The following is a 20908-nucleotide window of genomic DNA, read 5'->3' on the forward strand; positions in this document are numbered from 1 at the left end:
TCTGCATAGAACTTCAATATGCCGATGATAATGTAGTCTCCGCACATTCAGAGGAAGATCTTCAAACTATTCTAAATGTCTTTGCAGAAGCATATGGAAAACATGTGCATTTGATGTTAAGCCATGCTTAATATCAAAATATAAAATTTTGATAATTGCTTAATATCAAAAAAATCAAAGTGCTTCATCAGCAGGTGCAAACTAGTCCCCCTGTAGCACCATCAATCCAGCTAAATGGTGCGACACTGGAGAATGTTGATCATTTTTCTTATCTTGGCAGCCATCTCTCTGTAGAAGCTGACATCGATGCTGAAATTCAACATCGTCTGAGCTCTGCGAGTGCCGCATTCTCCCAATGTGTTCGAGGATCAGGATATTCACAGGAACACCAAAATGCTTATTTACAAAGCCATTGCACTACTGACCTTACTGTACGCCTGTGAAACATATACCATCTATAAACGCCACTCCCAACTTCTTGAAAGATTCCACCAACGTTGCCTCCGGAAAATTCTGCAAATAACTTGGGAAGATAGGCAGACTAGTGTTAGCGTATTGGAAGAAGCAAAGACCACCAGCGTTGAAACAGTGATCCTCCAACATCAACTTCACTGGACCGGCCATGTTGTTCAAATGCCAAAGCAGCTACTCTACTCCCAACTTAAGGATGGAAAATGGAATATCGGTGGACAGTAAATGAAGTTTAAAGATGTTCTTAAAAATAACCTAAAAAATACAACATGTGCATTGAGAACTAGGAAGTCTTGGCCCATGAGCATCCCAAATGGAGGTCGGCTATTATTAAAGGTGCTATGGACTTTGAAGAAGCACGAATACAGAGCGAAAGGGACAAGCAAGCCAAGCAGAAGGCACATCAAACAAATCCTCATCGCAACCATCTATCTGGAAACCTATGTCCTTACTGTAGGAGGCTGTGTGGATCTAGTCACTTATGGACCCACTGTTAAAGACTTTATTTTGGAAGACAATCTTACTCGGTCACGAGTCATCGCCATTGATTGATAGTAAAATGTCTGGAATGTCTTTTCTTCTTCCACACATGAAGCAGCAACCATCGGTGGCTTCGGACAGCTTGTGAAGGTTTTTTTTGGCCAAGGCTTTCCCTGACCCATAAGCTTGGACCCTATTTTACATGTTTGAATCGTATGAATTTCTGTTCTATTTGCATTTATATTCTTATATGTATTCTTATATTGCTGTTTTACTGATTTAGGTTGTGTTTTGTTTTAATGAGTTTCTTTTTTATACTGTACACTGTGTAGAGAAAAATAAACAAATGTTTCTAGAATTGGAGAAACAGAATTGCTATCTTTGGGATTTCTTAAAACTGCCTATCTACAACTAAAAGCTCAATGGCTGCTAAAACTATTGCCTTCTTTTTCTTGCTAATGGGGTTTCTATTAACACTCTTATATATTTTACATACTGTAACCTTTTTTGTGGTTGGTGGACCATAATTATATTTAAATAATGGCATTTCCATCATTATTTTTATTATTATTATTATTAGCAATTCTTGGTGCATTACAGAGAAACATGAACAACAAAGACAGATACCTGATCCAAAGACCTTGCAATCTAAATGTCAATACAGTGGGAAGACAACAGGGGTTGGGAAGGAAAGGCCAAGGGTAAGGGTGGTAGGAATGAACCTGAGGCAGTGCAGTTACAGGAACTTAAACTTTGTTTCAGTTGTTCATAGTAAGGTTCAAAATAAGGCTGTGCACAATGTAAAAGCACCTAGAGCAGGACACTAAAGAGACACTCATCTAAATTGTTTATAAGGAAAGAATTCAGAACCTACTTGAAATGTTCAGTTAGGGGAAGAATATGTGAAACAGTGTTTTTGAATCAGAATTCAAATTTGGGAATAGTTTGGCTGAAAATACCCCATCCTCAAATTGCATTGTGGTTTCACTTTCCAAAAGAACAGTGATATGGTATAGCCTCTGGATTCTGCTCGTGCCAGCCTCCCTCCCCAGTTTATGCCTATTTCCACTACAGCCCCTTTGTGCTTCCCAGCCCTCAAGATCAGCTTTTTATGGGATAAAGACTAAGATGCTGTAGTGGAGAAGAATGACAAAGCCCCAGTGAATGTAAAGAGTTTCAGACATACTTCTCTCGATTCAACCCTATGAAATAGTATTTACCACAAAATTGGGCATACAGATGGCACAAGTCTCATTTTTATTTTTTTATTGTCAACATATAATAATAATAATAATAATAATAATAATAATAATAATAAATTTAATTTTTGTGTCGCCTATCTGGCCAAAGCCACTCTAAGCGACGTACATATTAAAATTCAATAAAATACAATACAATACAAAATAAAATACAATGCAGTCAAGAATGATCATTTTAAAATAGCGGCAGTATAAGACAATGTAGGGCAATCAATAAACAATTAACACTCATAAAAAATTAGCCCACCCCGGAGGTCCCGAAAGCCTGTCCAAAGAGCCAAGTTTTTAAGGCTCGGCGAAATGTATCTAGGGAAGGGGCATGGCGGAGATCGAACGGGAGGGAGTTCCAGAGAGTGGGGGCCGCCACTGAAAAAGCCCTCTCTCTAGTCCCCACCAACCTAGCTGTTTTTGTTGGTGGGACTGAGAGAAGGCCCTGTGTGGCTGATCTAGTCGGGCGGCTTAATTGGTGGTGCTGGAGGTGCTCCTTCAGGTAAACTGGGCCAAGACCGTATAGGGCTTTAAAGGTTAATACCAACACCTTGAATTGGGCCCGGAAAACAACTGGAAGCCAATGTAGATGAAATAGCACTGGCGTGATGTGATCACGGTGGCGGCTGTTTGTAAGTAAACGAGCCGTCGCATTCTGCACCAGTTGTAGTTTCCGGACCATTTTCTAGGGTAGCCCCACGTAGAGCGCATTGCATATCTCACAATCATACCTGAATACTTTTATAAATCACAAATCAGATGTTTCTAGGTCCATTTTGTATTTCTTTCTAGCTGTTTATATATATATATTGATCAGCTCTCTTCCACAGATTTTAGTCTTATTACTTAACTAAACCCAGGGCTTATGTTACAACACAGAGAGCTAAGGAATATTGAGTAGGGAGAGAAACGTGGTGTACAAAACTCTTTCTGTGATTGTCAACTTACTAATCATTGATTAGCAGCAGTTGGAAGGATGAAACTTTTATTAACAGTACTGTCCTTAATAAGTAGAAACTACATGGCATGTGAAAGAAAATATTGCCAACTTTCACTTTGGTCTTCAACGAAACAAGATCAAACATGAGAAAACTATATCCTGTCTGTATCTGCTATTTACTAGCAGGAGTCAAAGTCCATAGTATCATCTTCTATGTGTTTCTATATGAGTCTGCTGTATTTTTGGTGACTGAAAAAAGCCACAGAATAAACTATCCATGGAGCACAAATATTCATTAAATGCCTTCTTAAATTGTGGTCCCCCAGATTGTGGTCCTCTCAACTCCCATCAGTCCCAGCCAGCATGGGTAATAGTCAGGGATGGTGAAAGTTGTGGTCCAAAAATGTCTAGAGGGCCACAGGTTGCCTGTTCCTGGTTTACACTGACTGGCATTGAAGCTAGGGCTTTTTGTATGGCAAGCATGTCCCAGGCTATGGTCTGAAGGCACATAAGGCTAGCTCCCTGCTGAAGCTAAGCAGGGTCAGGTCTGCTGAGTGCCTGGATGGGAGACCTCCTGGGAACCATATGTAAGCCGCCTTGGGTTTCTATCATGAAAAGAGAGGCGGGGTATAAATGTTAGAAATAAATAAATAAGAATGTATTCCTCCACTTATCACTTTAGAAGCCACCACAATGTAAATGGAACTATGCATTCTATCACTAATTGGCTTTGAGAAACTCCCAACCTGAGGGAACTATTTCCTGTACAGCATTAGAACAACATTAGCAGCAACTGAATGTGGTGTTGTTCCTCAAGAAAAGCAGATTGCACAAATGTCATGTAGATTTTTGAGGAATTAACTTCATTTGAGTATTCTTGGATAAGCTTCCAGTTGTCTGCATGCAGAGTACTGCCCTAACCCTACTTAATGTATATGATGCTATCCTTCAACTATCATTAGTGAATATACCAATATTTGTGTGTATGTATTTTAGTGGGTTGCATGAAAATGCCCATAATATAATAGATTCATTAAAAGTACAAAAAAGACATGCACACAGTCCAGTGGAGGCACTTCGGAATTTTCAGGGAATTTTTAGCAGACTACTTAATCTAATAAGTAAAACAGGTTTCTTTATTCCCCCTAAATCAGCATGATCTATGACAAGAAAATGTGCATAGATATTGTAGGAATATCATGTGGGCAAGTTTTTTAATGACACGCATGGGAGCAAGAGAAGTCACAGCAGCAATCTTGGGCCCGAGGTTCAGGAAGAGGCCTGGATATCAGTATAGGAAGTGACGGGCAGGTCAGCCTGGACTGCAATCATACTATCCTTTCAAACTGTCAGAGTAATCTTCCTCACTTTACTAACTATGTTCAGACTGTCTTATATGCTCTGTGCATGTATAATAATCTGATTCAGGCGAGTAAATACAATGCACGTATCCTGGTGGGGAGCCAACCATCATATAGGTAATGTTCATATTCCTGGGAATGTTCTTATGTAACAAGAAGGTAACACCTAAATTGTCCCTTAGATCAGAAGCTCTTGTACATTTCCTCTTCACTTCATTTTGGCTTGTGTAGGAAAATATCTTGATGAACTAGCCTGTAGCTACGTAGGCTCAGATTTGCAAATCAATCACAGGTCTCAGCAAATAACATTTCTTTTAACACACTCAACTTGAGGGAGGAAGAGCAACACATTGATTTGCTGCTAATACACACATGTACGGGGGGGGCTCTGCTCCCCTGCTAACTTCATTTGCCACCCCACAAATACATACACACCAGGCACTCCCAAATGCACACACACATGGACTCACCATGTCATGGACTCACATACACACACAGGGACTCCAAAACACATGCAAATACACCCCTCAGACACTTGAAAATGCTCCCCAGAAGTCCCTAGGCACCCCACTCATTTCACTAGCCTCCCCTTGCAATTCCCCCCAGTGCCTCCAGGCAGTGGCGTGTGCCAGCCACTATGGGCCTACTAACGCTCTTTACCTGCCCCTGTACTGTGTCACTGCCCTACTGCTGTCCCACACCACTGCTTCCCCCTCAGCAAGCAGCGCTGCTGCAAAGCGCCATGCAACACACCTAGGCCACTTCCCAATGTAGGGTGTTTACCAGCCCCTGGCTGTCCACGTACCTCGCTTGCCCTCACCTGGCTGCCCTGCTTGCTCGGTCACCTGCCCCCTCTGCCGGCTATCTGTACTTCTCCCACACCCTCGCCTTGTTTGTTGCCCAACCACTGCACTGCGCCCCAGCCCCATGTAATGCAGTGTGACAAAGTGACAGCTTATGCAACACATACACACACACTGTATATTTTACTTGGAACTACAGTTCTTTGTTCTTTGTTAATTCTAAGGGCCAAGTGAGATAACTGTGCTCAATAATAGAGCATGCATTTCAGTTCTTATAAATTGCTCATTAATTGAGAAGGCGTAAGAACATAGGGAAGTGTCTTATACTGAGTCAGACCATTGGTCCATCCAGCTCAGTATGGTCTACAGTGACTGATACACTGACTGACTGCAGGATTTCAGACAGGAGTGTCTCCCAGCCCTACCTGGAGATGTCAGAAATTAAACCTCGGACCTTCTGTCAAAGTTGGCTTCCTGGGGTGGGGATTGATAAGGATCTGGTCCACTGGTTCTAAAAGGTTCTCCACCCTTGTGCTAGACCAAGTTTAGCGTGACAAAAATAAGCCATAATGATCTCCCAGCCTTGAGGAGCTCTCACTTCCATTTTTTATTACCCACAGTTTGTCATGTCTTCAGAATGTATAAACTCTGGGTAATGTTTTCAGTGAGACTATGTTTGACTGCAACCATAGTCTTTGATGAGCTGTGCTATGTGATATATTTTGTATCCTACTGGGAGGAAGGGCAGGATATAAATCTAATAAATAAATAATATAGTTCAGCACTGAGTATATTTTGGAAATGTGCTGGAGCTCCTGTTCTGTGGAGCTTAAATGCAAGTTGTGTTGAACCTACCAGTCTATGCAGCTGGTTGTCCATGCTGTACAAATCCTGGCAGTTAAATTGGCATTACATTTTGCTTGTTTTACTGAACTTGTTTAGAAGCCAGCAATGTGGTTATTAAGCTGTATGAAATGCTTATTTTTACATGTACTTTAATTAAACAGTAAAATGTTGCTATTTTCCAAATAGAAACTTGTAATATGGAGCAGAACTCTGAGTGAAGGAAAGATTTCTCTCTTCCCAATTCTTTGAATCTTCAAACCTCTTCAGCAAGATCGCTACCAAGAAGAGAACAAGCCACCCAGACAAAAAGTGAACAACTAAATTGTCCTGATGAACCAACATCCAGCTTAAGTGTTATGCAAACTGCTTGTACCCAAACTTTACATCCAAGTAACTTTACTGCACCTTGTACTCATGAAAGTTTAAGGTAAGCAAGCTGTTCTAGTCATTTAAAGATAGTTTTATTATCAAGGCAGACCTTTTTAAAATAAACTAACAAGAATTCAGTGATCAGTAGTAGCATGTTGATGGAATGAGACTGGTATAAGTACTTGCACAATTGTTGAGACTGCAGAGTAGAAGAGGGTGTATAACAGAAAGGGAAAGGGTGTGTGTGGTCCACCAGACTACTCTCTGGTTCCCTCTATGGTTCTTATTTCCACTCCAGGGTAATTCCAGCTTTCTATTATTTACAGTTTTATCATATTTACTTGCTGCTACTTTTTTCCGGTTCAGAAGACTTCACAGCCTGTTCATTTCATTTTGATGTATGCATTTATACAAAATGATTTATGTATTTTTTCAAAACAATGCTACTTATGTAAACTTTAAAAGTGCCAGTATCTTGTACTTGTAGTTTGTACTTCTCAAAAGTTTTTAAAATCTGTGAACAAAATGAATGTAAGAAGCTGTCTTGTACAGATCCATGTGGCATAAAACTGTGTTCCAGGTCTTACATAGAGTTTTTTCCCAGCCCTACTTCCTTTGAGCTTTTTATCTGAAGATGCCAATGAATGAATGTGGAATGTATGTAAAGTCTGTGTTTTTACCACTCAGATATGGCCCCTCCCCTGAATGTAGCAAATATCTGGTTGAATGAGAGATCCTTTGTTGAACTGATCAGTGACGTTTTAATTTCTTTTTATTGATAGTTCTGCTGAAAGGCAAGGAAGAGAAGTTATGTCTGCTAACATGAATCCTTTTCATGTCACTGCAGACCTAGATAAAGAAAAGGATATTGCATTCCTCTTAAAGGAATTGGGCGTTCTAAGGGCAAACAATAAAAAGGTACGATGAAATATTCTAAGCCTATTAACCTACTCTAATTTTACTTTTATTGTTTGTTTTGATTGACAAGTTATAGCTTTCTTTTGTTGCAGGAATGTCTGATTACCATTTGATTCATGGTTTGTTAATCTTAGTATATTCCTTTTTCTGCCTTGATGTTTCTTTTTTTTAATTAGTGGCATCACAGATATAGTACATGAGTGCCACCTAGATTCTTATGCAGTTCTTTTTGGCTCAGGGCTCTTGGAAATTTGGAAAGGCCAGAGCTTGGAAGATTACTTTTAAAAAGTAATAAGTTACAGTTACAATTACATGGCCCAAAAAAGTAGTAATTAACATTGCTCTGAAAGTAACTGATTACTTTACTTTTTCTCAAAAGTAATCACTACAATTGCATTTCAGTAACTTTAAAAAAAAAACACCTATAAGGTGCTGGCCTTGGCTGCTGCACATCTAACTAGCCTAAAACAACATTAAAAATAAACACACATACAGAGGTAGAAGAATAATTCTTTTTATCCATAAGATACCAATGGTGGTATCTCCACTGGTAAAGGGGGTGGAGAGGGAGGCAGAGGCCACTACTCAAATCTTTGCACATTAAACCAAGTGCCACCCCTACCCCACTCAGCCAGCAAACATAATCTCTCTCACTTAACCACCTCCCAGACCCTGCCCTGCCACCAACTAAGGGACACTAACCCAAGCAAACATTTTCCCCTGAGATGCAAAAAAGTTAAAATACTGCAAATGCAGCACAGTAGCCAGGGAGGGTGATGGCCACTTTGTGTGCCAAGTGCAAACACATGCACACACATATGTTGTCATCTTTCACTTCCACAGTTCTTTATCTCCATTCTGCTGCTGCCACCTCCGCCTCCTTTATCCATGTTCTTGCCCTCCAGTTCCTTTTTCCCTCCACTCCATTCTTCACCACCACCATCCATTTTTTTAAACAATTGTTTTCTCCACTCCACCCTGTCTCACTCTCCACCTCCTCCCTTGTTGCCTCCTACCCACGCACAGAGCATTAGGGAAGAGCAATGCTGCACAGAAGCGCAGTTTTAGGCACATGATTTTCATCCACAAATCAGAGGAGCAGAAGACTTCCCCTGCTCCTCCCCCCAAGTAATGCCCAAAGGTAATGCTGGAAACATTACAATTACTCCACAAAAGTAATAAAATTACTCCTAGTTCTATTACAATCAAAACATAAAGGAATTGCCCACTCATTCCTCAAAAAGGTACTTGTAACGAATTACTTCCAAGCTCTGGGAAAGGCGGAACTTGTTCAGAACCTGCTGTGGTTCACTTAAACACTCTGAATACCCTCCGTAGATGTTGAATCAAAACTGATAGGGAGATACCCCCCATGTAACAAAACAAGCTCTCTAGTTTGCATTGATGATTAAGAAAGCCATTGTAGATAAATAATTGTATATATTAGCAATACTAATTCTCAGAAAAATCAGTCTATGTAAGCTTTTTGAAGTTATCAGATAAAGCATCCCACAAATCTGCTTTGTTATACTAGTAGCAATCTAGTTTTCATAATTTTTAATAGTGCTGATAAAATCTGCAATAAATTGTTTTGCCAATATACATGCACTTCTTTATCAAAATCTTACTGCAGAGTAGTCATTGAATTTTTCTTAAATAATAGAAGTTCATTATGTCTTTTGAGTTTTAGAATAAAAATACTGAAGAAATAGGTTAGAAATTACTACTGTAGACCTCAAATTCTCAAAAATATGGCTGTATTATGCTTCTGCTCAAATGAAACAATATTTTCATTATGAAGAATGTATCCAAGTTTTGTTCTTAATTTTTGCTTACTTTAAATTGCTAGAGTAGTTGAAACTTCTATTGAGCTGAGTTTATTAGTTCTTTTAATTTTTAAGACATGATGATGATGATAATTCCATTTATAACCCCACACTTCATCAAGAGATTTCAGGGTGGGCCACAAAAAACCATGTAAAATCATTAAACACAAGAGTATAAAACACTAGCTAAAAATTAGCAAACCATAGATAAACAACAAATGATGAAATCAATAGCAACTGGCATAGTAACTCAAGCCCTACCAAATGTCTTGGTCATGTGGCCCAGTGTGCCTTTCTTATTTATTTATTTTTTTGTTCATGTTGTTCCTAGCCACCTGTCTGGGCTTCACTATGCAGAGTGTTTGAACTTCCAAAGCTGCTTAGGATGTGACACTAGAGCTACAATTTGGGTGGGGTTGGGGATAAGAAAATCAAGTTAATCATATGGATATTATTATTTTATTTATTTAAGGCATTTATATACCGCTTTTCAAGCAGACCTCACACAGCAGTTTATGTAAGATTATTACAACAATAAGTAATGATTTATTTAAAAGTTACAATAAAATGAGAAAGACTGCTTATTTCAGAAAAATCTGTTACTGCTTCTTCTTCTCTCCCCTCGGGTCAGGATGGTTCTGTTGTAGATGTCCCTGTGATGACAGTTGAGGGAGGGCCACCAAGGCAGCTGGATGGTGGCAGTGCTTCAGCTTCTTTCCCCTTGGGTCAAGATGGTTCTACTGCAGATGCCCCTGTGGGGGAGTTGGGGGAGGGAGGGGGCACTATGGCAACTGGATGGTGACAGTTCCTCTTCCTCTCCCCTATCTCCTGTCCCCTCTCCTTCCTCTTCCTGTCTCCCCTCTCCTTCCTCTTCCTGTCTCTTCTCCCCTCGGGTCAAAATGTTTCTACTTCAGATGCCCCTGTGGGGGAGTTGTGGGAGGGACGGAGGGCCCACTAAGGCAGCTGGATGGTGACAGTTCCTCAGCTTCTTCTCTCCCTTCGGGTCAAGATGGCTGTACTGCAGATGCCCCTGTGGTGACAGTTGTGGGAGGGAGGGAGGGTCTGCCATGGCAGCTGGATGGTGACAATTCCTCAGCTTTTTATAGAGAAGATATGCTCTGCTATCATCTCTGAATTCTACTATAGTATATGGTGGCCAACTCTTATGGAACTGCTACCCACATCTGAAAACTTAACCATGCAAATTGTGCATTAGGCATTAGCATACTTCTTGGATTGTAGCCTGTTGCTGAAGGCTGCAATTCTTTGCACCCTTTCTTGAGGGGTAAGCCCTGTTGAACTCCAAAGCCCTCACCCCTAGACAACACACTTAGTGCAGCACTGCATTTCATCTTCCTTTGTGTCTGTGTGTCTAATAGCACCACAGAAGGTAGACTGAGTATGTGTGAAATTAAACCTGGAGTATAGGTTCATTTCATTCCTTGAGAAAATGAAAACAAGTTGGGATAGGATGAATGTTGTCCTTTTTAAAACTACTTATATGAAAGAAATCTGTAAGAATTGCATTTACATTGCACAGTGATTAAGTTTGTTGAGAGTATCATTTTGTGACAACTGAATGTATATCTTTGTTTTAAATTAATATAATGCCCATGCACTTTTACATATAGATAACAATATCACAATTTCAATACAGCTTCAGGACAAGCTGTCTGAAAAAGACAAAGAACTGAAGACAGTAAAGTTGGACCTAGAGCTACGTGAGAGAGTGGCAGAAGCTAAGATTGCAGAAAAGGCTGCAGGTACAATAGATGCATGTTTAACAGATGGCCATATGGCTCATACATCCCGCTTGGTTGCTATATGACGTGGCCTAATGAACATTAGATATATTTACTAAAGGAGGGATGGTTTGACTTTTTTATGTGAGACTGTTTAAAGTTGCTTAGAAAATAGGTGGCTTTAACATCCTGGTACTGGTATTAGTGAGAGCTTTACCTGTATTCATACTGATCTGGGCATTAAATGAATTGTTAACACCATGTCAATCCAATCACAAAAAGGTTGTTTGTTTTGTTGGAAGGTCCTGAACAAACATGGAAAATAATGATTACCACGGCCACTACCTTTCAACCAGCAGTTCAAATACCCACTTATTGTTTTAGCTTGTTCAGAGTGATACCCCTCCTTCTACACACCTTTTTATGGAGACACTCATCTTTTTCTCAGTTGGAGACCTGAACCTCTGTTTGGTGAGCAGAGAAATCTGGCTTTGAACAAATGAAAGAAATTTTGATTAAGGGTAACAACAAATCTTCAGCCAGTGGTCTGGTTCATACTTCATACTAAGCCAAACCACATCTTAGTGCAAATGTCCAGGAGAACTAAACCATGAGCCCAGTTTCTGATGCCAAGCTATGGATTAACATTGTGGTATGGATTAACATTGTGGTAGCAAAATGACTGGGGAGCAGGAAAGTGACCACAATTTCCTCCTTTGGAGCCTGTGCATTTGCACTAAGCCATGGTTTTGCTTAATGTGATGTTCAAGCCAAGCCAATGAGATTTATAACTAATATTCAGATTTAGGCTGCAATCCAATACACACGATCCCTAGGAGTAAGTCCCGCTGAACCCAATGGAGTTTACTTCTGAGTAGACATGTATTGCAGCCATAGTCACTTAGGGCACGAAAACTGCAGACTTGTTGGTGTGTATAACAAGAGTGATTTCTGCTTTCTGAGAAGTGTAGGAACTCCCAAATATGCGATGCCTTCTTCCTTACTTGGTTCCTAATGCAATCAAGTCTTTGCAACACAAATATTACTTGGCAAACCAGAGGACTGCATGAGGGCATTGTACAACCCACTGATGAAAGACATTAACTTCCATTTAAGATTAAGGACCTCCACCCAAAATGTGCACACACAATCTCTCTAGGTGGCAAAAAAATAAAATCCCACCAGTACTTCAGATACTCTTCTGTTCTTCTTTTTTTTTTAAGAAGCCCACCCTTACACAGTGAAGTCTTCAAGAGGAATAAAAAATCCAGGATTCTAGTTTCTATCTACTGTGTTTCCTACCCATGACTTCTGCCTCACCCAACCATTCCCTAGTTTTCCTTCCCTTCATCCATTTCTAAAAATATATATATATGGTTTTGCAAGGACTCAAAGGAACTCATAGTTTGAATTTATTCATAACATGTATACCCCACTGTTCACCCCCAAAAGTCTCAATGGATGGCTTACAAATGTTGAGTTTCCTCCCTCCAAGACCATCGAGGAGGGCTGTGCCATATGGGGCTCAAGGAAACCTACAGGGGCTCAGTCAGACCTCAGGCCTCCATTACAACTGTTTTTTCCTAGATGTTTCTAGATAACAAGTTGCATCTTGTCTAAAAAACGAAAACAAACTATTCATCACAGAGTTTGTAAGAAATCACCCATGTAACCCTGGTACAAAGATGACCTTCAGATTCATAGCAGACCCTTGAGAAAGAGCCCCCCTCTGTCCCCTTTTTCTTGGAATAGGTAATATCTGTGATTTGCTTCCATTTTCCTCTCTCCAGCTGTCCAAGTAAGGTAGCCATGCCGCCCCAGGTGAAGCATTATTTACCTTTTTTACTCCTTTTTGTGCAATGGTATGCACATGTTGACACATAGTAACAATATTATGAAGCCGTAATACTGATAGCAACTGATAGGTTTGAAATAGAAATGGGAATACAACTCTTTCTGTTGTATGATTGTGAAAATGTCATTAAAATTATTAAAGGCAATTCTTAGTGATATTATTATGTTTAGTAGTAGGGACCTTGTGCAATGGATCTGACTAGGTATCTCTCTGGCAAACTGAATGGAAGTGGGCTGAGTTCCCTGGGAAGAGGGATTAGCTGTTAAACTGCTCTGGGAATTGTAGCTCTGTGAGGGGAATAGGGGTCTCCTAGCAACTGTCAGCACCCTTCACAATCTACAGTTCCCAAGATTCCACTTTAAATGTGTAGTATAGATATGGCCTAAATCAATCTGTGTGTGAGAGAGAGATTGCCAACATTTGTCAGATAGGCTAATCATTCTGAAACACATTGGCAAAACCCTAACTATTTGCAACACAAATTAAATCCATATTTAAAGTAACCCCATATATACACCTACGATAAAACACTTAAGTTAGATCATAGTTACATATTTATTATCTACCAACTAAACATTTTTAGTATGTGAACTGTTTGGATTAAATTCCAAGTTATATGTTTGTTTTGGGGATGTTTGCACAGTGTTTTACTTCTCTGCATATAATAATTTTATTCAGGATAGACTTTCCTTGCTCATTCAAGCCCATGGAGGAAAAATGTGAATAAAATCGCATGTGCTTTGATCCATTTGCAGAAGTGGCATCTGTATGGATGGCCCCCTGGATAAGAACCCATTGAACCCAATAAGCATGCAAATGTTCAGACCTGCCTTTCCCCTCCTTCCCTTCTTCTGTACCTTCCTCCTCCCATCTTTCTCCCCTCCCTTCTTCCTCCTCCGCTGCCCACTCTAGCCCTCCCTTCTTTCTTCTTTTCCTTCTTTCCCCCCTATGGTCAGTTTCACATACATGATTACACGGGAGTAAATCCCACTGAACTCAATAAGCATGCAAATGATCAAACCTGCCCCCTTCCTCTCCTTCTCCTCCCCTCGCCACCTGCTCCCCTCCCTGTCCTCCCTTCTGCCCATCCTCCTCTCCCTCCCCCTGTCCTTCTTCCTCCTCCCCCCGTGGTCAATTTCATCTATCCTAAGCATGATTACAGGGGAGTAAATCCCAGTGAACTCAATAAGCATGTAAATGATCAATCCATTCTCAGAAAAGTAGCTCAGGATCCCATTTCTTACCTCCCAGATTAAAAGCAGAGAAATTCACTAATGGGGGGGGGAAACCCTTGCAGTTTAAGAACGTACCCATAGCCAACAGATATTTCTATCAAACTTTAAAAAGCAGGGAAATTGGGCAGCTATAGTGAATGCACCAGGGCAGCAGGAGACCCGACCTTCTCTCTGAGATATTGTACTGCCCTACAAATTTGTCAAAATGCAAACCCATTGGGTTCATCTTTCACAGTCCAATCCACTTCCTGTGTAGCTTGGAAGAATTTGGTAACATGTGCCTCTGAAACATCCCCTAGTTCCCCATTTGGCTCTGGTTCATGCTGGTCCACTTCAGGGTCCAGGCGCAACTGCTCTTGTCCAGCATCAGGAGCAGCCACTGGCTCAATTTCTCTTTCCACTTGAGTATTTCCAGCACTCTCAGAAAGAACTGATGGAGCTGGGCTTCGTCCTCTCATCTGGTCCACATGTCGACGTAATACATAGCCATCTGGTGTTTGAGCCCTGTAGGACAATGGGCCTGTGGCTTGGGTCACAGTGGCAGGAATCCATGTTTCACCATCACCGTAGTTCCTGACATACAAAGTGTCACCTGGGGTGATCACCCATGCAGATTCTTGAACTGCAACAGGCTCCTTTGGTTGTTCCTTGGTCAAGTCAGGATGCAACCGATTAAGCAGAATGGTTAGTTGTCTGTTCATTAATAGCTCAGCTGGGCTCCTTCCAGTTGTGGCACAAGGTGTGATGTGTTGTGTCAGGAGAAAACTTGCAAGGCGTCAGTCCCAGTCACCTTCTACAATCCGTCTCAATGCATCCTTTGTTGTCCTGACCATCCTGTCGGCCTGACCATTGGTTGCTGGATGAAAAGGGGCTGAAGTGACATGCCGAATCAGTCCATTATCCAGGAATGTGCAGAATTCCGCACATGTGAACTGGGCCCTATTATCTGAGACAATGGTGTTTGGCAACCCATGTGTTGTGAAAAGCCTGCGTAAGGTCTTGGTAACAATACGAGATGTCATTGACGATACCGGAACCACTTCTAACCATTTGGAGTGTGAATCGACAACAATCAAGAAAGTTTGTCCCTGGAAGGGGCCTGCAAAGTCGATATGAAGCTGTGACCATGGCATTTTTGTCGATTCCCATGGGTGCACTGAGGCATGTGATGGAGCTGGTCTTGAAACCTGACATTTCTCACATCTCTTGATGCATTCTTCAATTTTGCTGTGCATCTTGGGCCACCATACATAGCTGTGCCCCAGATCCTTCATTCACACTATACCAGGATGTCCGACATGTAGGGCCTCCAACACCCAATGTCTCAACTCAGTAGGAATGACAACTCTGTTTCCCCACAGGAGGCATGCCTTGTGCACTGATAGTTCATGTTGTTTAGGTACAAATGGTCTGAATTTCTCCTCAAGCTTCCCTAATGCCCATCCCCTCCACACCCAGTTGAAAACACGGGCAAGAACTGGGTCCTTGGATGACGCTGTGGCAATATTCCCAGCATGGAGGGGCAGTTCCAGTAACGACTCTAACAAGAGCACATCCAGCGGAGGGGTTTCATCAACCCCAGCAGAAGGGAGAGGAAGGTGGCTCAAAGCATCAGCATGGGCAATGCTCCTGCCAGGCCGATGTTGCATTGTGTAATCATACACGTTCAGGAAAATCACCCACCGCAACATGCGTGGAAATAATATTTGAGGCGTCAAATATTCCGTTCATCATAGTGCACCAAGACACTGTCAGACAATAACAGGTGTTTTACATCACAGAAAGCCTTATCATGCTGGGCTGTCCACTGCCATGCAGCATGCTTGTCAAGAAGGCGATGCAATGGTTCTGCCACTGTAGCCTTATGTTTCAAGAAGGTGTGATAGAAATTCAAGAGTCCCAAGAAGGCTTGGAGTTCCTGTTTATTACAGGGCACTGGGGCTTCATGAATTGCTTTACATTTTTCTGGGGTAGGCCAAATGCCAGCGGCATCAATACTGTAGCCAAGAAATCCAGTTTGGGAAACACCAAATACACATTTCTCATGCTTGACCCAGAGACCAGCAACAGCAAAATGGTGCAATACATCCCGCACCTGTGAGGCAAGTTCAGCAATGGAGTTGCCGGCAACCAAGACATCATCAAAATACAGTGTGGCACCTGGTATTCCTTTGAGAATGTCCTCCATTAAGCTCTGAAAAATTCCAGGGGCCACAGAAACACCAAACTGGAGGTGTTTTACTCTGAATGCTCCACAATGAGTGGTGATAGTCTGAGCATCGGCAGTAGCATCATCCACAAACAGTTGCTGATAGGCCTGGGCCAGGTCAAACTTCGCAAAAACTTTACCTTGTGAAAGTGATGCCAAAAGATGACTCACCACTGGGATTGGATATGGATGCTGATGCAGGGCTTTATTGATAATGCACTTGTAGTCACCACAAGTGCAGATGTCGCCATTGGCCTTCAATGGAGTGACAATGGGTTTCTCCTATGGAGGGTGTGTCACTGGCTCCAAGATGCCTTGTTCGATGTGGCGATCAAGTTCAGCATCAATCTTTGCTCGCAGTGCAAACAGAATACAACGGGGTTTCATACGGATGGGGGCCACAGTAGGATCCAAGAACAACGAAATAGGAGGCCCCTTATATTTCCAAGACCTTTATCAAAAACAGCTTTGAAATCATTTAGGATGCTATCCCATAATGATTCACCAATCTAGTGGACCCCGTGAGAGCAATGCCCAATGGCTCAAACCATTCTAAGCCAAGGAGACTGGTGTGATGCCCTTGAGCAACCAATAACGGTAAAGTTTCATGGAAAGTTTGGTAATGCACCTCAGCTTCACAGATGTCCTTTATTGGAACCAGATTTTCCTGGTAATCAGTAAGTTTGGAGTGGAAAGGGACAATTTGTGGCCCCCCACAAGGAAATATTTGCTGGTAGGTTTCCGATGAGACAATAGTATAACCCAGCGATTCCCAATGTGGGCGGTAGCACCCCCCTGGGGGGTGTTACAGCCTTTCAGGGGGGCGTTGGCATGACTACAAACTTTAGGAGGCATTTGGGTTCATTACGGGGCATTGACATTTGGCGGTCTGATGCGACAGTTGAAGCATTTAAGTTTAATTTTATTTAATAAACAAATCATTAATTTTAAACTGTTTTGTCCCCAGTTAGAATGTATTTAATAGTCTCAATTCATGGAAATAACACTATAAATAGTGTGTGTTCTTTAGTAAAGAAATTCTGAATAGTGGCCAGTGTCATATCAAGGAATGGGGATATTAGCCACGCCCCGGCACTAGGTAATGTTCCGATGCTGTCTTGAGGGATTTTGGAACCAATCATGAGAGAGTGTTTGATAAGCTGGGTGTATTGGTGGAGGGCGCATTCTTCCAACGGATGAGTGCTGTGTGCAAACGGGTGACGCAGTCAGTCAGTTATTCGCTGGTTTTCTTCAGGAATGGGACACACTCGCTACCCATTGTTTCTGTGATGTTTAAATGAACTTGTTTAACGAAACAATGCCGGTAAACTAAATGAGTTTGTTGTTAAGTAGCACAGTGTATTCTATTGGTTCATACTGTGTGGACTTAATTAGTTTTTGTTTATGTTTTTAGGATTTGTGAAATAAGAAACAACTCCTATATCTGCATTGGCATGTACTTAATCTGAGGGGGGCGTTGGGCACAAAAAGATTTTGCAAAGGGGCATTGGGTCAAAAAAGGTTGGGTAACGCTGGTATAACCTGAGCCCGAATCAACTTCTATGGTGCATGGAGTGCCCTAGATGGTGACTGTCACCTTCACCTTCCTCACATTGGCGGAGTACTGCAACCCTGGTTTAATGTGGTTGATCACCTCCTCTGCGTTGTCATATGTGGAAAACTTATGTACAGTGTGTGTGGTACTGTTTTGTGTCCTTGGTGGTGTTTTCCCTTCCACTGCACTTCTGGGGGTGGCTGCTTCCGCTTTGGCTTGGCATACTCACTCAGTATGCCCAACTTTTTGACAGTACTGACACTGTGAACCTCTCAAACGGCAGATATGTCATTCATGGGATCCGCCACAGCTCTTACATTTCACTGGAGAAACTTGTCTGGATCTCAGAGGTCCTGCAGCACCTACTCTGGTTGATGAGCATTTGCACTGCAGCCTGTGGATCTCTAGAAGCTGATGATTTGAATCTTTAGCCAGCTGGGTTTCTGAACAGGGTGAGTTTCTTGCCAAGTGCACTTCTCGGGTGCTTGCTGCTGCTGCTTCTGTAGCCAGAGCTTCCTCTAATGCAGTTTTGAACGTGAGCTGTCCTTTTGCAAACAGACACTTTTGCAGGCCCTCATCATGCAACCCACAGACCAGGCAATCACGCAGCATCTTCTCAAGGTTTGGGAAATTGCAGTGTTTTGCCATGTGTCTAAGTTCAGCAACATACAGTGACACACTCTCTGTTGGGCCCTGAATTCATTTGTAGAAAGAATTGCGTTGTGCTATTTAGTTTTGGAGAGAAATGTCCTTGTAAAACATTCAGAATATCCTCATAAGATGCTGGTGCTACGAGGGCCTGGGCTAGATCAAAAGTGTCCGGCCCATAGACACTGAGTAACACAGCATGCTTCTTCTCTGACTCTGTAATGCCATTTGCTGCCAAGTAAAACTCCAGCATGGCTGCATAACTTTCCCACTTGCTGGGACATGCAGGGTTAAATTCTTCAAGTTGCCCTTGGGTGGCCATATTCCACAAGATACACACTGACCTGAAGTGCTTTGCAGTGGTTTTCACAAGGCCCAAGCCGATGTCCTAATCCAGTCTAAGGAGAAACGTTCTCTCCCTTTCAGCCTCTAATGCATGAAGAAAACACTCTGTGTGCCTCAGCAGATCCCATCCTCGTCGCCAGTGAAAAGTATCATGAAGAAAGAGACCACACAGGATCTAAACAATAACGAGAACTTTACTATAACTAATTATAGAGAGAGAACAAGGCCCACAGCATGGTGCTGCTTGTAAGGCAGGCCTGGAACTGAAACTGCCACAGCCTGGGGCTGACTCAGCAGTTCCTGGTATGGCAAGCCTGGAGAGCCAATAAACTACAGGAAGGGGATGGGGGAGGGAAAGGGAGGGGTGAAGGAAGGGGTAGGGGAGGAGAAAGAGGGAGGGGATAGGCAGGAGGAAGAGGGAAGGGCAGGTTTGATCATTTGCATGCTTATTGAGTTCAGTGGGATTTACTCCTGTGCAGTCATGCTTAGGATAGGTGAAACTGACCTGGGGGAAGGGCAGGGAGGGGAGGAGGAGGGCAGTAAGGGGAAGGAGGAGATTGGATGGGTATGCACGGGGCAGAGGGGAAGCCCCTTTCCTTTCCAAAAGGAAAACATTGTGAACAGTATCATTCTTTTTCGGGGTTTCCCCTACCTTTTTATTCTACAGCAGGCACATGTAGTCTCCCATACAAATTTAAACCAAAGCTGTCCCTGGCCACATCCACACCAGACCTTTATTTCACTTTAGGCAGTCATGGCTTCCCCCAAAGAATCCTGGGAAGTGTAGTTGATGAAGGATGCTGAGAGTTGCTAGGAGTTGCCCTGTTCCCCTCACAGAGCTTCAATCAGAAGAGCTGACTGTTAAACCACTCTGGCCACTGGATCTCTCTCAGGGGAATAGGATTCTCCTCTCAGCTCCCTTCACAAACTCTACTTCCCAGGAGTCTTTGGGGGAAGCCATCAAAGTCTAAAGTGAAATAAAGGTCTGATGTGGGTGTGGCCCCCTAATTAGCCTAGCCCAGCAGCTGTGAATCTGGCTTTTAGAACACTGACAGTTGGTTCTTACTAAGCATGCCCAACATTATCATTGAGTTCAATGCTAAATTTCTTAAATTAATTAAAAATCAGCTAGGCATTTTTTAAACTTTTAAACTGCAGAAGAGGAATGTCAGAGTATGGGGCAAGGTCAGTAATAGGATTACAGGTACTCTGTGAACATGGCTGACTTTTAATTAATTTATTTCAACAAATTATGAGAACTCTGACAGAAAAAAGTCCAAACGGGGTCTGGTTTTTTTCTCTCTCTTTTCACACTTTGAACTCTCAATTCTCTGTGACTGTTTTGGGTATCACCATGAAAATGTAGAGGGTTGTTAAGCAAGTGTTTCTGAGTTCAGGACTATAAATTTTGTAAGGTTTTGTTTTGAAATGAGCTTATGGGAAGGATCAGAATGGCATGGGGATATTTTCAATTTAACATTGCGGAATGCGAAAAATCCATGCTGACTATAGTGTACAGCCACTCTTGTGGCTGTATAATTTAAGGGGACAGAATTCCAAAGGGCAAGTACCACAACACTAAAGGTTCACTTCCTATGTTATGTGGAACAGAGCTCCTGATAAGATAGTATCTGCAGGAGGCCTTCACCTGTAGAGTGCAGTGATTGACTGGGTATATAAGGGTAAGATGATCTTTCAGGTCTGATGAGAGGACAAGTACAAAATACAGAGGAAAGTTGATCCCTCAATATTATCTAAAATTATATTTTCATCAGTTTATAAATGTTGTGAGATACCATTTATAAAAATTACATATCTCTAACAAATTTATATATGTACATGGGGAAAACGCATGCAAAAAAATTCCACGGCATTTCCATTATAGCCAATCATACTCTTGAAGAAACAGGTTCTGAAATTCAGACGTGGCTTGCCTTTTTAGCAGTGCAAGTGACTGCAGCTTAAACTTTCTGCCTTGTGTTCAGCTCTCCTAAGCATATGCTTATAGTTTTCATTAAGACCACTGCTTGCTGACGTTTAAGAAGAGGTTAATTAGAG

The 20908-nt window shown here is 41.9% G+C and overlaps 1 protein-coding gene across 1 annotated transcript in view; it reads left to right on the forward strand.

Annotated features, from left to right (window-relative positions):
* Window positions 1-20908, forward strand: part of MIPOL1 (mirror-image polydactyly 1) — a 295370-nt gene that overhangs the window by 77173 nt on the left and 197289 nt on the right. Inside the window, exons 5-7 of the mRNA XM_061611676.1 lie at window positions 6335-6575; window positions 7300-7435; window positions 10919-11024. Of these exons, the coding sequence (XP_061467660.1) occupies window positions 6505-6575; window positions 7300-7435; window positions 10919-11024 (313 nt within the window). The 5' untranslated portion in view covers window positions 6335-6504. The remainder of the gene's footprint in view (window positions 1-6334; window positions 6576-7299; window positions 7436-10918; window positions 11025-20908) is intronic.

The sequence above is a fragment of the Rhineura floridana genome, chromosome 2, assembly GCF_030035675.1.
Source record: "Rhineura floridana isolate rRhiFlo1 chromosome 2, rRhiFlo1.hap2, whole genome shotgun sequence".
NCBI lineage: Eukaryota > Metazoa > Chordata > Lepidosauria > Squamata > Rhineuridae > Rhineura > Rhineura floridana.